Source organism: Tamandua tetradactyla, chromosome 3, assembly GCF_023851605.1.
Source record: "Tamandua tetradactyla isolate mTamTet1 chromosome 3, mTamTet1.pri, whole genome shotgun sequence".
Lineage (NCBI taxonomy): Eukaryota > Metazoa > Chordata > Mammalia > Pilosa > Myrmecophagidae > Tamandua > Tamandua tetradactyla.
Window position 1 is genome coordinate 15,625,326 of NC_135329.1, and position 14,100 is coordinate 15,639,425.

The 14,100-nt window shown below is 38.2% G+C and overlaps 1 protein-coding gene across 3 annotated transcripts in view; it reads left to right on the plus strand.

The window, feature by feature from the left end:
* Positions 1-2,717: 2,717 nt before the first annotated feature.
* IDO2 (indoleamine 2,3-dioxygenase 2) overlaps positions 2,718-14,100 on the plus strand; it is a 61,414-nt gene continuing 50,031 nt past the window's right edge. The window contains exons 1-2 of one of the 3 annotated variants that reach the window (XM_077152566.1): positions 2,718-2,792; positions 14,004-14,099. In XM_077152566.1, the coding sequence (XP_077008681.1) occupies positions 2,724-2,792; positions 14,004-14,099 (165 nt within the window). In that variant the 5' untranslated portion in view covers positions 2,718-2,723. Of the gene's footprint in view, positions 2,793-14,002; position 14,100 lie in introns of those variants that run through there. The other 2 variants (XM_077152565.1, XM_077152564.1) reach the window with 2 other exon arrangements.

The following is a 14,100-nucleotide window of genomic DNA, read 5'->3' on the forward strand; positions in this document are numbered from 1 at the left end:
AGAGAAAAGACACAATCAGAATGACAGGAAAGACATCCAGAAAAATATGATATTAGAGAAGGTTTCCAGAAGGTGTGAAGAAGAGTGTCAAAAAAATTGCATGGATTCTTATATGGTAGGTGCTTCCCTCATGGTTTCTTATTAATTTTATTTCACAAAATTTCTCTGAGATAAATATTGCTATTTCTTGCACGTTGAAAGAGAAGTTCACAATTTTAAGCCACTTGTTTGAACCCACATCACTGATAAATGACAGAGATTCATTCTCAGATAAGCCAGGCTTGAGTCGACAGTGGGAAATTCCTGGATTGAAAAATAAGTCAGAACACAAGTCTAGTTCAAATGCCAACTTCCTGGGTGACATTTGATAAGCTACTTCACTCATAAATGTCAGGTTCCCCATATGCTTAATGAGGATATTGAACTAGATTGTTTATTCTAGACTATTTCTTTCAGTTCTGGTATTATATGATTCCATGGTCTTGAAAGTTGCAATAAAGTCTTGAGTGGGGGCAGAGGGAATGGATAAAAAATAACATGACTGGAATGAAGAGTTTGGAGTTATTATCAACCAATCACAAGGCAAGGGATTTCAAAATAGTTGTGCCACAGGAACTCAAGAGTCTTTGGAGCATTCACATTTACCCAGGCCGTACCCTGAAGGCTTCAGAACCAGAAGTCCAGTGGGTGATGAGTATACAGCAAAGCACAGGCATTCTCATAGAGTCTTGTTTCTTTGAAGGAGTCTTCTTGCCTAATACTGAATGAGGTATTATTGACAGTCCCTTCCAACATGCAAAACTTAGAATGGGCACAGCCTAAACACCCTTAAAGAGTGGGGGAGAAAGATCAAAGGTGATGGTGGAGTTGTACAGAGAAGGTCAGGCTTAACAAATGAGTGCTGATGCTGAATCATTACTGATATTTCTTTTAGCTTCCAGTACCTTAGAGCAGCTAGAAATAAACCTACAATCATGGAATTGATATCAAACTCTGAAATCTATTATACAACTAATTGTTGTGATATACGTTGAAATTTACTGCTTTTATGTATATATGTTATTTAAATAGAAGGAAGAGTATAACAGAGAAGATAGGATTCAATAAGTAAATATGAATGATGAATCATTATATTGATATTTTTGTTGGTCTCCAATGTCTTTGAGCAGCAAGAAGAAAAAATGAAAAATTGTGGAACTATAATCCAAACCAAACTTTAAAATATTTCCTATAACTACTTATTAAAATACACTTGGAAATTTATTGCTTTTTTGTATAGGTGCTATATTTCACAATTTAAAAAAAAGTTAAAAAATAACATGACTGGTAGAAAAACATTAGCTGGGCCAGCTTTTTAATCTGAAGTTCAAGGGAAAAACAGGGAAGATGATTAAACATACAGAGTTTGAGGCCTAAGAAACTGAGCTTTAAGACTAGTTAGATATTGGACTGAGGGGAAGTGGATAATTAAGGATGACTTTCTAGTGTCTCATGATGAAACATAAATCAATTAAGTTGCTTTGGGCACACAACTTTCAAGTTTGAAACTTCTGTTGGAACTGTTAGATTAGTTAGCAAGATACTTCCTATTCTTAGTTTTTATATTAATGTTAGAGTAAGTGGAGGAAAGAGTATGTGTATTGGTGAAGGTAGTTTTAAAATAGATCTGTTTACAACCTGCTGACTTAAGTTCACAATCCACTGGGTAAAAGACAGGGTCTTCAGAATTTCCGTAGTGCAAATGTATGGCCTAGACATTATCACGCTGAGCTCCACATTAAAACAAATTACCTTTGACAGGCAACCTGGCGGCCTGATCCAGTGAACAGAGCAATAGCCTGGAAATCAAGAACACTAGCCCTAGTCCTGACCCTACTAACTATTAGTGGAGTGGCACTGAACATGTTTAGTCACATGTCGTGCCTCGGTTTACTGATCTATAAATTGGAATCAGTAGTACCTAGTTCATAGGAGTAGTAAAACCTTAATGGTAGGGCCTCAAATGTTGTTTGATAAAAGGCAGTTGAATCGAACGATCTGTTCAGGCTATTACCAATGACCTCATTAGTTAAAATAAAAACGGTATGTTCTCCTTTCATATGATTGGAGTTTTCAAAAAAAACTAGTAGAATATGATTTCTTAAAATATATCAAAGAAATTATAATTTTAGAATATGTTTTTCCAAGTATATACAGAACCCTTTTGAGGTTCCTATAGGACTTCAGAGCCATCCTTCTCACACTATGCTCCATCAGTTATTGAAATGAGGGCGTAATGGTTCTGTTCTAGTTGTAGTGATGATCTACTCCTTCGAGATTAAGACCCACTTATCAAAGTTCATCTCAGGCCATGAAAGAAGGTCTGGCCCACTTCCCCTTTTTTGGAACAGTGTTGTCTTGGGGTTTAAAATCATATTCTCATATTACAGGGCAGAGGGAATTTTCTCTGAGGTGGTTTCGCCTGCCTGTTTGCTTTACTCAGCAGTATTTAACTGTTTACTCAGCTTTGTCTCACAGAAAGTTCATGGCAATCTGGAATTCAACCTCAGGACAAAGTTCTCCCCCATTGCTGAGACACTGCACAACCAATTGCACAACTCACTGTTGTTTTGAAGCTCCCTTAATCTGGATGTTTAATGTATTTAAAACGGTTTCTTCTGTGACAGTTTCAGTGCAGATACTTCAAGCAAAAGTAAAGAACCTCAATTCAGAACTTGAAGACAATGCTTCCACTGTCTTTAGAAAGATTTCACATTTCTGAAGATTATGGCTTTCTTCTCCCAAATCCTCTGGTAAGAATGGAACCATGTATTGCCTTGGAATAGGTTTCCTGAGATGCTGATTTGTATTTTTTTTAACTCCTGTGGTTGTTAAAAGAGATGCAATATAAATATCAAGTCAGCCAACTCAGAAAGATGCTACCAATGAAAAAATGGTAGTTGCCCTCAAAAGGTAAATGACAGCCATAACATTCAAATTGAATGTTATAGTGCCGGTTTACTTGAATATATTATCATGTAGGCCCAGAAACCAATAATCAAATCTATGTTTATCAACAAAGTGACAGAAGTTAGATACAGGTAAATGGTGTGGGCAAATAGAGGACCTCAACTATAGCAGCACAGTATTTCTATGGTATTTGATTCTACCGCATGATGTAAGGTGCCAACCAACAATGAATGAAATCCCCCTATTACAGAATCAATGCTTTGTATTGTATACATGTTTGTAATGCAAATACCTCCAGGAAGAATTGCTCATAAACTCTTCTAGGTCAATACCACTAATACCTTGATGTGAACAAATTTATCTGAACTTGCTAGTGGGGAAGAAAAGAGAGCATGAGAGACCTTAGGTGCCTTGAGAGTTGGTAGAAAGCTTTTATCGGTCACTGAAATTGCTAAGAAAAAGAAGGAAACCTTGAGAACAAACAGTATCTCTTTCTTAATCCTACTTCGGGCTCAACCGGTAACGCAACTCTGTTTTGTCGGTTAACTTTAATGACCCTGTTTTTCTCTTTGAATGTAGTTGTGGTCTGAGGTCTCAGCCATCAAGTCTCATTTGGGCGAGTTTGAGTCTGGAGGATGTGATTGACCCTAAGTCATGTTAGGGGTAAAAGCAGAACTAGAATTTAAGACTTTGGACGTGTTTATTTCTACAACGCTATGATTAAGAGCCAAGACCACTCAGTTAAAAATTAAGGAATCTAATGCTTGGCATCATTGCAGTAGAGTATTAGAACTAACTTTCTTTTTCCCACAGGTCTAAATTGGCATTTAACTGTGATTAAAGAATGTTCTGAAATTCAATGAGCTGTTTTTGAGTATCTACTCTGATGCTTGTTTTCTTCTGAGTGTAATTTGGAAGGATGCAAGTGAAGATAAGATGTATATTTTGCTCTCAAAACTCTCTGTAAAGAACTGTTGGTTGTGAAACTAAGTTACAGATCTGCAAGTAACTTGGGCATTGAAAATAATCACAAGGTGTTATGCACAGTAAGGCTGTTGAAGACATTGGATTGTGCTCTCTGACATTGACAATATGGTAACCAGCTGTCCCCATTTGCCTTGGACAGATGGATTCCCAGGATGCAAGATTTCCCAGGATTCTGACTTGGGAAATCCTGGGGCAAACCAGAATGAATCAGTCACCTTAACTTGCATTTATTATTAGTGACCTTGAGTGAATCACACACATTGCCTAAACCTCAGTTTTTACACCAAGTGAAAGAGCTAGCTCCATCCTGTTCTAGTTTGCAAACAGTCGGAATGCAATATACCAGAAACAGAATGACTCTTAAACAGGGGAAATTTTCAAGTTTCAAGTTTACATGTTCTAAGGCTGTGAAAATGTCCAAATTAAAACAAGGCTATACAAATGTCCAATCTAAGGCATCCAGGGAAAGACTCATTGGTTCAAGAAGACCAATGATGTTCAGGGTTTCTCTGTCAAGTGGAAAAGCACATGGCAAACACGGTGATGTCTGCTAGATTTCTCTCCAGCTTCTTGTTTCATGAAGCTCCCCTGGAGGCGTTTTCCTTCCGCATCTCCAAAGGTCTCTGGCTGTGTGGGCTTCGTGGGCTCTAGAGCTTTTTACAAAAAGGTTCCCTCTTAAAGGTGCTCTAGTAAGCAACCCCACCTTGAGTGGGTAGAGACACATCTCCATGGAAACCATCTAATCAAAGTTTACTCCCCACAATGGGATGGGTCACATCTCCATGGAAGCGATCAAAAAGCTCCCACCCAGCAATACTGAATGAGGATTAAAGAACTTGGCTTTTCTGAGGTACACAACAGATTCAAATCACACACGTCCCCACTGGGTTGCTGTGAAGCATGAATGTGAAAGCACTGTGATAAGTTCAGTGTGAGAAATGGATGCCAGTTCTGACCTCCAGGCCAGTGTTCACTGATGAAACCTCATTTCTGTATATTACACATTTCAGAAATATTTCCATCCTCTCTAGGTCACAAGGAAGAAATGTCAGTACACCAACATGCTATTATTGTGATTAAATATGTTCACTGAGAACATATTTATGACAGTTCCCCTCTTTATTGTTTTCTTTTTTATATAAATAAGGGAACCAAAAGAAACAATCACCACATTAAGTGCTTGTGACATTCAGAACCAGATTGCATGCAGTTGATGGATACCCCTTAGAAGGAAATTTCCATTCCTGAGCTCATATAAAATATTCCCTGGCATGCTGTTTCTACTCTCTCATAGTCAAATTTCCCAGACCTCTCAAAATATAATTCCTTGTTTCAGTTTTAATTTCTTCATTTGTGTGATCTTAAACATCTCTCTTTCTGGGAAGAGGTGGAGGGAGAATCTGCCACAGGTTTCCTAACAGATCAGGAGAGACTCTGTCACTAACATCGTGAGGCAGTAGTTTTGTAATTAATTCGTGGTTTGCAAAATATCAGTCACTGATTGCATAAGGCCATGAACAGGCTTTTGCATTCCTTTAATTTAAAGGCTAGCAGTGGGAAAGCCATTCCCCCTTGTCAAGAGTGACAAAGATGCTCTTGTGGCAAGCTTGGCTGTTTACTGGATCTAGTTACTTATTTGAAAGTCCCTCTGTAATGTACAGTCAAGCTAATGAATAAACAAAAGATTCTGTATTTTGAAAGATAAAGGCTGACTTGGTTTCAATTACTCTATCCTACAGTGTCTATAAACTTGCAAGCATTTCCAGCTTCCAATGCTTCAGTATGGGAAAAATTTATACCTCCCAGAATGTCTTGATTTCCACAGACTGTGTAACAAAGTACCACAATCTGGGTGGCTTAAAATAACAGAAATATATTGTATCACAGTACTGAAGACTAGAAGTGTGAAATCAAAGTATGGGAAGAGCCATGTTCCCTCGGAAGTATATAGGGAAAGATCTGTTCCATGCCTGTCTTCGGGCTTTTGGTGTTGGCTGGCCGTCTTCAGTGTTACCATCTCTGCCTCCTTCTTCACACGACCCTCTTCTCTGTCTCTGTGTCTCCTCTTCCCTTCTTATAAGGACATAAACCATGTCAGGTTAAGGTCCTGCCCTACTCCTATATGACACCATTATAAATTGCTTAATTCCATCCGTAAGGGCTCTATGTCCAAATGAGGTCACATTCTGAGAAACTGGAAATTAAGACTTCAACATGTCTTTTTGGGGAACACAATCCAACGCATAATCCAGACTCCGATGCATAAACATGCCGCAAAAATCCTTTGCTAGATCATGTGAACTGGGTTTGTGTGTGTTCGTGTGTTTGGGGGACGGGGGCGAGAAATACAAGGAAATTAGCTCAGCGGGAAAGGAGGGGTCGAGATGGATAGGCAGATTAGAGTGGGAGACCAGATTAGGACAGAATGTAAGGACCCTGCATGTTAAACTCAGGAAAATTGGTGTAACACAGCTGGTAAATGACATGACACAGCTAGCATTTTTAATATTTTTCTAACTGTTCTAAGTGCAGGGGGGTTAGAGCACTGTTCCCACACTGCACATTAAAATCACTGGAGGAGTTTAAGAAAAAATAAAGATGCCTGACTCCCACCCAGAACAGTTAATTCAGAATCTCTAGCTTAATTGGCCCCAGTACTTGAAAACTATATAATATTGACATTTCAATGGCATTTAATACTTCAAATGCTTCCAGTATTCTCACTTTGAATAAAACTTGCTTATAAAACTTTTGCACCTATTTCAGCCTCAAAGTTTTAATTCAAACCAAACTGTTTGCACAAACATTCCCCAGATTGTCCCAAAATGTAACCTGTAGGCACTGGCTGATTTTGAGGGCAGTTGTTTAGAACTCTTTCCCACCCTCCATTCTAACATCTTACCACTGTTTCTAGTTTCAAATTAATGACACTCCCCAGAGTTACTATTCTCTCTGCATTTTAGTGGCCATTTTTATTTATTCCTTCAATTTAGTGAATATTTATTCACTATTTTTTATGTTTAAAGGGACTTAGGTAGAATCTTAGGCTGTGGATCAGGAGACAATGTGAACTCTGTACTCCTGGACTTTACATCGTATTCACCAAGTCCTGGCATTTAATGATGCCTCAGTAATTCCAGGCATTTCCTCCATTAATGAGTTCAATTTATTTGTAACACACATTCAATGTTCCTGAGCCACAACTTTTAAAAATTATACATTGGCAGATGTAGAAATCTAGGAAAAAGTACAAAACAAGGAATTGGTTTTTTAATATAGAAAAGCTGAAGACTTTATTATTTCAATCCATCCCACATCCGGGTCTTCTCATTTTCGGAATGAGGCAAAGAGAAACATTTTAAATTTCTTTCAATTTCCTATCCTCTTGTACCAGCCCTGCATTCCTCCCTCCCCACCTCCTCCACGTGCTTATCTTAAAGAGGCATTGGAAAGTCCAATGAACTTTGACTCAGAAGAGGTTTGGCTTCACCACTGAAAGCTCAGGAATGTCATCTAAACTTTTTTAGCTTCAGCTTCTCGTACTTCAAAACGGAAATAATGAGATTGTTATGCCCCAACTCATAACATATAGAAAACAAAGGCAGATGGGTTAAAAAGTTAAGCATTAGCAATAAAAGGATAAATGCCGCGTCCTCTTTTTCCTCCCCGGTTTGACACGGTTCCCTGGAAGGAAGGGCGGTGGCAAGGCCTTCAACGCCCCAAAAGAGGACGAGGCATAAAATGGTGTAATAGAAAAATACTGGGATTAACGACACTGATTGTGTGTTTCCTGTTGCTGGTTGTTCTCCAAGCATTATGTCAAAACGAATCAGAAAGCAAAAATTTTATATTAAAAACTGGAAAAAATAATACAAATTGCAAAACTTTGTTAATGACTGTTTGGCAAGAATTAGGTTGGGATGCCCCCATTAAGCAAGTCATGCTGCAGATGCAGTAGGCAGAAGTGCTTTTAGAACAAGTCACAGAAAAGTACTCCATAGAGAGTAAACACTTACAATTAAAAAACCCTGCATTGAGCCATCCTAGAAATTTACTCCCCACCACGGCACTGGTCCATTGCTATAAAACAATAAAAAATCTAAGTAAACAATGTAACCTTTTAATCAAAACAAGCTAACCTTTAACCAGATTAAAATAGGTCTTGACATATTGCCTCACCTGTAGAATAATAGGAAAAGAAAGTCTAAACTCAGAAAACTGCAAACACAATGTCTGCGGTTTAAGCCAATATCTTGCTGCTATTGAAATCTTGTGTAAATTTTCCTAAAAAAATCAGAACGTGTACTTTCGCTTTGCTTCCCTGAACCTGTAACTTTACCTAAAACGTAAGCCATGACACAACCATGATTCTGTGATACCTGTTTCCTTGCCAAAAATAAGGGTATAAAATCAGTTAAGCAAAAATAAATCTAAGCAACTCTTCTCAGAAGAAAATTCTCTAAGCTGTCTCTTAGTGTTCTTCTCGCGCCGACGACCCTCCACAACTTCAAGCCCGTTCCCTCTGCTGCGGCTGGACCGCGGCATATAAATATTCTAAAATAAGTGATTTGGAGGTGGGAAGACCTTTCTGAGCATGAATTGAGACCAATGGCATAAATGAAAGTACTGGTTCATTTGACTATTCTACTTTGAATGGCCATTTCACAAAAAAGTGAAAACCGGGGCATATGAACAGAGTTTCAACTCATTAATAATCACAGAAATGTAAATTTAAAAATAAAATGATATCCAATTAATGATGACGTGGTTTACAGGCCATAAAAAATATCTGGAAATACAAACAAGAAATTTTCAACTTTATACATTTTACTGTTCATTTTATGAATTTGGGGTTTTTATAATGTCTTGTCATAAGCATTTATTTCATTGTTTTCTAGTCATGCTGCTAAGAAAAGTATATCTGTTGGAGGATTATTTTAATAAGTTTAGTAAACATAAGATTGTAGAATTCTAACACAAATCATGATAAATTATATCTCAAAAACAACAGAACAAAAAGGATCAGGAATGCTCGGTGTTGCCAGAAGCACAGAATCATACTCCCATTATAATTCACATATTATCTAAGTTGTTACAAATTGATGTAATTTTTTCTGTAGAAAAATCAAGAAGGAGCTTTCAAACTTTTAAATGGAGTCTTTAATCCAGCAAAGCCATTTTTAGAAGATTGTCTGAAGGGGATCATCAGAAAATATCTAAAAATAAAAGTGCGAGGATGATTCTTTCACATATGTCAAAAATAGTGAAAAATGGTATGCAATCAGTAACATTAATCAATGGACTACTGGGATACTGTGCAGAATTTAAAACAGATGTGGGAGGTAACTATGAACAGACAGGGTAAGGGATATTATTTAGTGAGAAAACCTATCAACTGATCCTGTCTTCCACACACCGTGGCTTTCAAAGAAATAGCTTGGTAATGGCAAAGTAATTAACATAATTCAATACATGCTTCAGTCTCTAAAGGAAAATCCAATGGAAAGAGTCCGATTATGAGACTTCTAAATCCTTTCTCCCTTTCTTGATCTCTTGCAAGAGTGCCACAAGAAACGTCCTTCCTTTAGGGTGCATCAGCATCACCAGAAGAATTTATTAAACTTACTAAGACAATGAAACAATAACGCTGGGCCCCACACCAGTTTCTAATTCGGCATGTCTGGGGTGGGAGCGCAGCATTTGTATTTCTCAAATGTTCCCATGTAAGGCTGATGCTGCGGCCCGGGGACCACACTTTAAGAGCCCAGAGCTCATGACTTTCTCGTGTCTGTGGTTTCTTGTGATGCAGAGATCCAAGCATTAGAAATTAGAACACATATCGAAAGGGAGAGGATGAGAAGGAGGCTGAAGAGAAGGAGATGGCGGAATCTGTGGGAAAAGAAAAAGTGGCCTTTGAAAAACAGGGTGGACCTAGATTGAGGCAAACTGTAGTGTTTAAGGATTTCCAGGTAAGGTGAGAAGGTGAAATCCATGGCGCTTCAGTTTAATGCTTAGAAAGTGATCCTGTTTCTAGACATCAAAAAAGGAAAGAGAGAGGTGATGATTTAGCAAACACTGATTTTCCTAAAACCCATTTCCAAGAGTCCACCTGAATACTTTAACTCTGTATCCTTGACTTTTTGTTACAGAATCAATTTCTAATATTCTCTTCTATCACCTCTGCAGTTGTATGCAATTTTTGTTCTTAAACTACGCATTATATAAATGAGGCTAAAACCACGTTGCCAGTTCAGAGCCAGCTTAACATATGTCTTTCTGCATATATTGTTTCTAGCGTTCTCAACTCAGCCACTCCTCAGTTAATCCCTAAACTTGGATCAATTTGGTATCAACTTTCTTTGATTTTGTACCTACACTTAAAGCTGAGCATTGCTGGAGGACATTATACTGCCATGCTTATAAACTTTATTTCCCCATAGAAAGTTAACTGGCTTTCTTGTCAGGGCTACTCCCTGGAAGAAAAGCAGTGGAGTGAGAGAAAAGAAGTAGACTCTACCTTTCAGAAGCTGAAATGTTACAGAAGGAATACATGAAGATGAAAACATAATGTGATTTCTTCCTTATGAATCTTCAAAACTTTAATTAAAATGCAAAAAGTACTATCTGTTTTGGATTCATTTTTGTTGTTGTTGTTGTTGTAAGAGTTAGCAGAGGGTCAGAAATTGTGTGCCCAGTTTATTCTTATTGATTCATGGTCAAAGTTAGAAAAGACCAAGAGTGAAAAGAGTTTGTAAATTTCAAAGATTACTGATAGGATACTGGATGAACCCAGGTTTTGAATTAAGAATTTGAGCCTTGATTTATCTTAGATTCTGGACCTCCAGCAAGTGACTTTGAACAACCTATAGATTTATAGGCATCCAAACCCATGTTTTTTAAATTCCCCAGGGTCCTCAGTGTAGCTTCTATATTATGTTTATTTGTTTATGTTTAGTTTCCTATTCTTTTCCTTTCTAAAGTTAACACCAATTCCTCTCCTTAAGTCATATAACCTGATCTTCACTTTTCTTTGCTGAGAAATTGAAGCCATGGGAAGTGAGCTCCCTCAAACTCCAGACCTTTTCCTTCTACCACTTCAAGGTCAGACCCTACACATGGCTCTTACTTTTCCTCCATGACCTTTGGCCATCAATTACTGTCCTCTCTCCATAATCCTCAATCTCTTTCTTTTTCAATAGAAGACTAAACTGCTCAATTTCTCATTTTTAAATGCAGATGGCTCTCCTTCACCATTACAAAGCCTTTTGGGGGAAAAAAAGTATCTACATTTTCTGTCTCTATTTTCTTACTTCCTCAACACACTAAAATGTGAACCCTGCTTCTATGATTTTGACCTAAATTTCTATGTTGTGTATATAGAAAAGAGTGGTATAGTTTTAGTGACTTCTTAATTATTTTTTTTTAAAGAGGGCAATCTTACTTCAATTTTCAAATGATATATTTGATCTTCTGATGATTTCCTACTTTTGCAAAATCGTATAATATCTTGATTTCTATCAGGTCATTCTCTTCTGGTTCACTGAACCTTTATACGAGTCCCTTTGATCTTTGAGACTGGATCACTTCCTCTGCCAGTCTTGTAAATATTTCCTAGTATCCCAGCCTAGGTCTTTGGGTTTTGTTTTTTGTTTTTTGTTTTTTTTAACATGGGCAGGAACCAGGAATCGAACCCAGATCCTCTGGCATGGCAGGTGAGAACTCTGCCTGCTGAGCCACCGTGGCCCACCCCCTGGGTCTTCTTTACATTTCACTTTATATCATTGCCTGAATGACCTCATACACTCTCGTGGTTTTAACCAGAGCATGGGGATTTTACTGAGGTTAAACCTCCCGATTACAGATCTATAATCTGAATTATTTCCTGAACTTCAAGCCGTACACCCAACCACTTAGTACAACCATATCGTTATATTCCATAGATATTTCAAGCTCACTATATCTAAAAATAAACTCAGTACTTTACATCTACTCCTTGATCTCCACCTGCATTTGTTTCAATTTGCATTCCCACTAATTCATTTAGTCACCTGATTCATCTGCAGTCCGCTAGGAGGTGTGCCTGCTGCAATGAATGACGTTTGACTTAATTGGCTGGTGCTTAAATGAGAGAGCGCAATATAGCACAACCCAACCAGCTCGGCATACCTCATCTCAGCGCTCAGCGCAGGCCTTTGGAGATGCAGAAAGAAATCACCCCGAGGAAAGTTATTGGAACCCAAAGGCCTGGAGAGAAGACTAGCAGAGATTACTCTGAGCCTTCCCATGTAAGAAAGAACCTCAGATGAAAGTTAGCTGCTGTCATGATCAGGGACATGTGTCAACTTGGCCAAATTGTGGTACCTGTTTGTCTGGTTGGGCAAGTGCTGGCCTTTCTGTTGCAATGAGGACATTTCATAGAATTAGATCATGAGCATGTCAGCTGCATCCACAGCTGATTCCATTTGTAATCAGCCAAAGGGGAGTGTCTTCTGCAATGAGTGATGCTTCATCTGATCACTGGAAGCCTTTTAAGGAGGATTCAGAAGAGACAGGGTCCATTCCTGCTTCGGCTGGCGAGTCTCTCCTGTGGAGTTCGGCCAGACCCTCCATCAGAGTCGTCGGCTTCACAACCTCCCCTGCAGATTTTGGATCTGCATTCCCATGGTCACGTGAGATACTTTTATAAATTTTATATTTGCGAGTGTTTCCTGTTGATTCTGTTTCTCTAGAGAACCCTAACTAATACAGCTGCCTTTCCTCTGAAGAACTAATAAAATAAATCTCCTTTTATTAAAAGCCAGTCCGTCTCTGGTGTGTTGCATTCTGGCAGCTGGCAAACTCGAACAGAAGAGAAATGCAAAGATGCTTCCATGTGCATAACCATGTGGTGGAAAAGCCAAGGATCAAGGATTGCTGGCAGCTAACCTCAGAAATGCCAACAATCTTTGGAGAGAAAACATCACCTTGCTGTCACCTTGATTCTGGACTTGTAGCTTCCAAACTGTGACCAACTGTTCAAGCCAAACCATTGCATAGTATTTGCTTCAGAAGTGAGGAGACTAAAACAACACCATTTCAAGTTTACTTTCCAAAGAAATCTTGAATACATGCTCACTCCTCTCCAAACTCGATTGCCATTGCCTAAATTTAGTCCTTGAACGTATGTCACAGGCTTCCTGATGTGACTATATCCTCAAATCTTACAGCCAAAATTATCTTCCTAAAATTCAAATCATACCATATGCTCAACATAAATGAAAGGGAAATTCTTTTATATACCATATTGAACACTTTTTTAAAAATAATACTACCATTTATTGACTCTTCACTAAGTGCCAAACATAATTCTCCAAAGTAGATAATATTTCTATGTGGTTTTTTTTTTCCCATTTTAATTCTGGTAACACATACAAACTAAAATTTTCCATTTTAACCACTTTCAAATATACAATTCAGTGGTATTAAATATATTCACAATGTTGTGCTACTGTCACCAGCATCCATTACACTTCCATTACCCTAAATGATAATTCTATATAAATCATTTTTGATCTAATAGTCTAGCCTCGTCTTCCATCACTTTCTCTTGAGCTTTCTGTTCTAGCCACAGTGAATCACTTGTAGTCCTAAGAAGCACAACAGTCTTTTAGCTGTTCCCTTTACCTTTATTTCCTCACCTCCTTCAATTTTCCAGCTAGAAAAGCCATTTTTAGACTCTAAAGCTGGGCTTAACTGTCATATTTCTGTGTACATTTCCCCACAACAGCAGAAGTACCCACTTTCTCCTCCTTACCAGTTAACCTTACACACACACATCAGTAATTGCACATATTATACCACACTGGAACATATCTAACTACATTTTTTCCTCCCTCACTGGGCCATGTTCCCCTTAAGGACAAGGCGTATATTTTAGTCATCTTTAGTATCTGCAGAGCCCAGCTTATAGTGATGGTGAATGTGTGTTGAACTGAATTAACTTGAATTACGCCTATTGACAAGAATCTGAAAGCAGCTACCCCTGAAGAGAGGTCTAAAATACTGAGATGTACCTATTTTCAATGCAGAAAGAACTTCCAGATCATTATAGACCCTGGATGGAAATTGCTAACAATCTTCCTCACTTGATTGCAAGTCACCAGCTTCGAGCTCAAGTGAACAAGG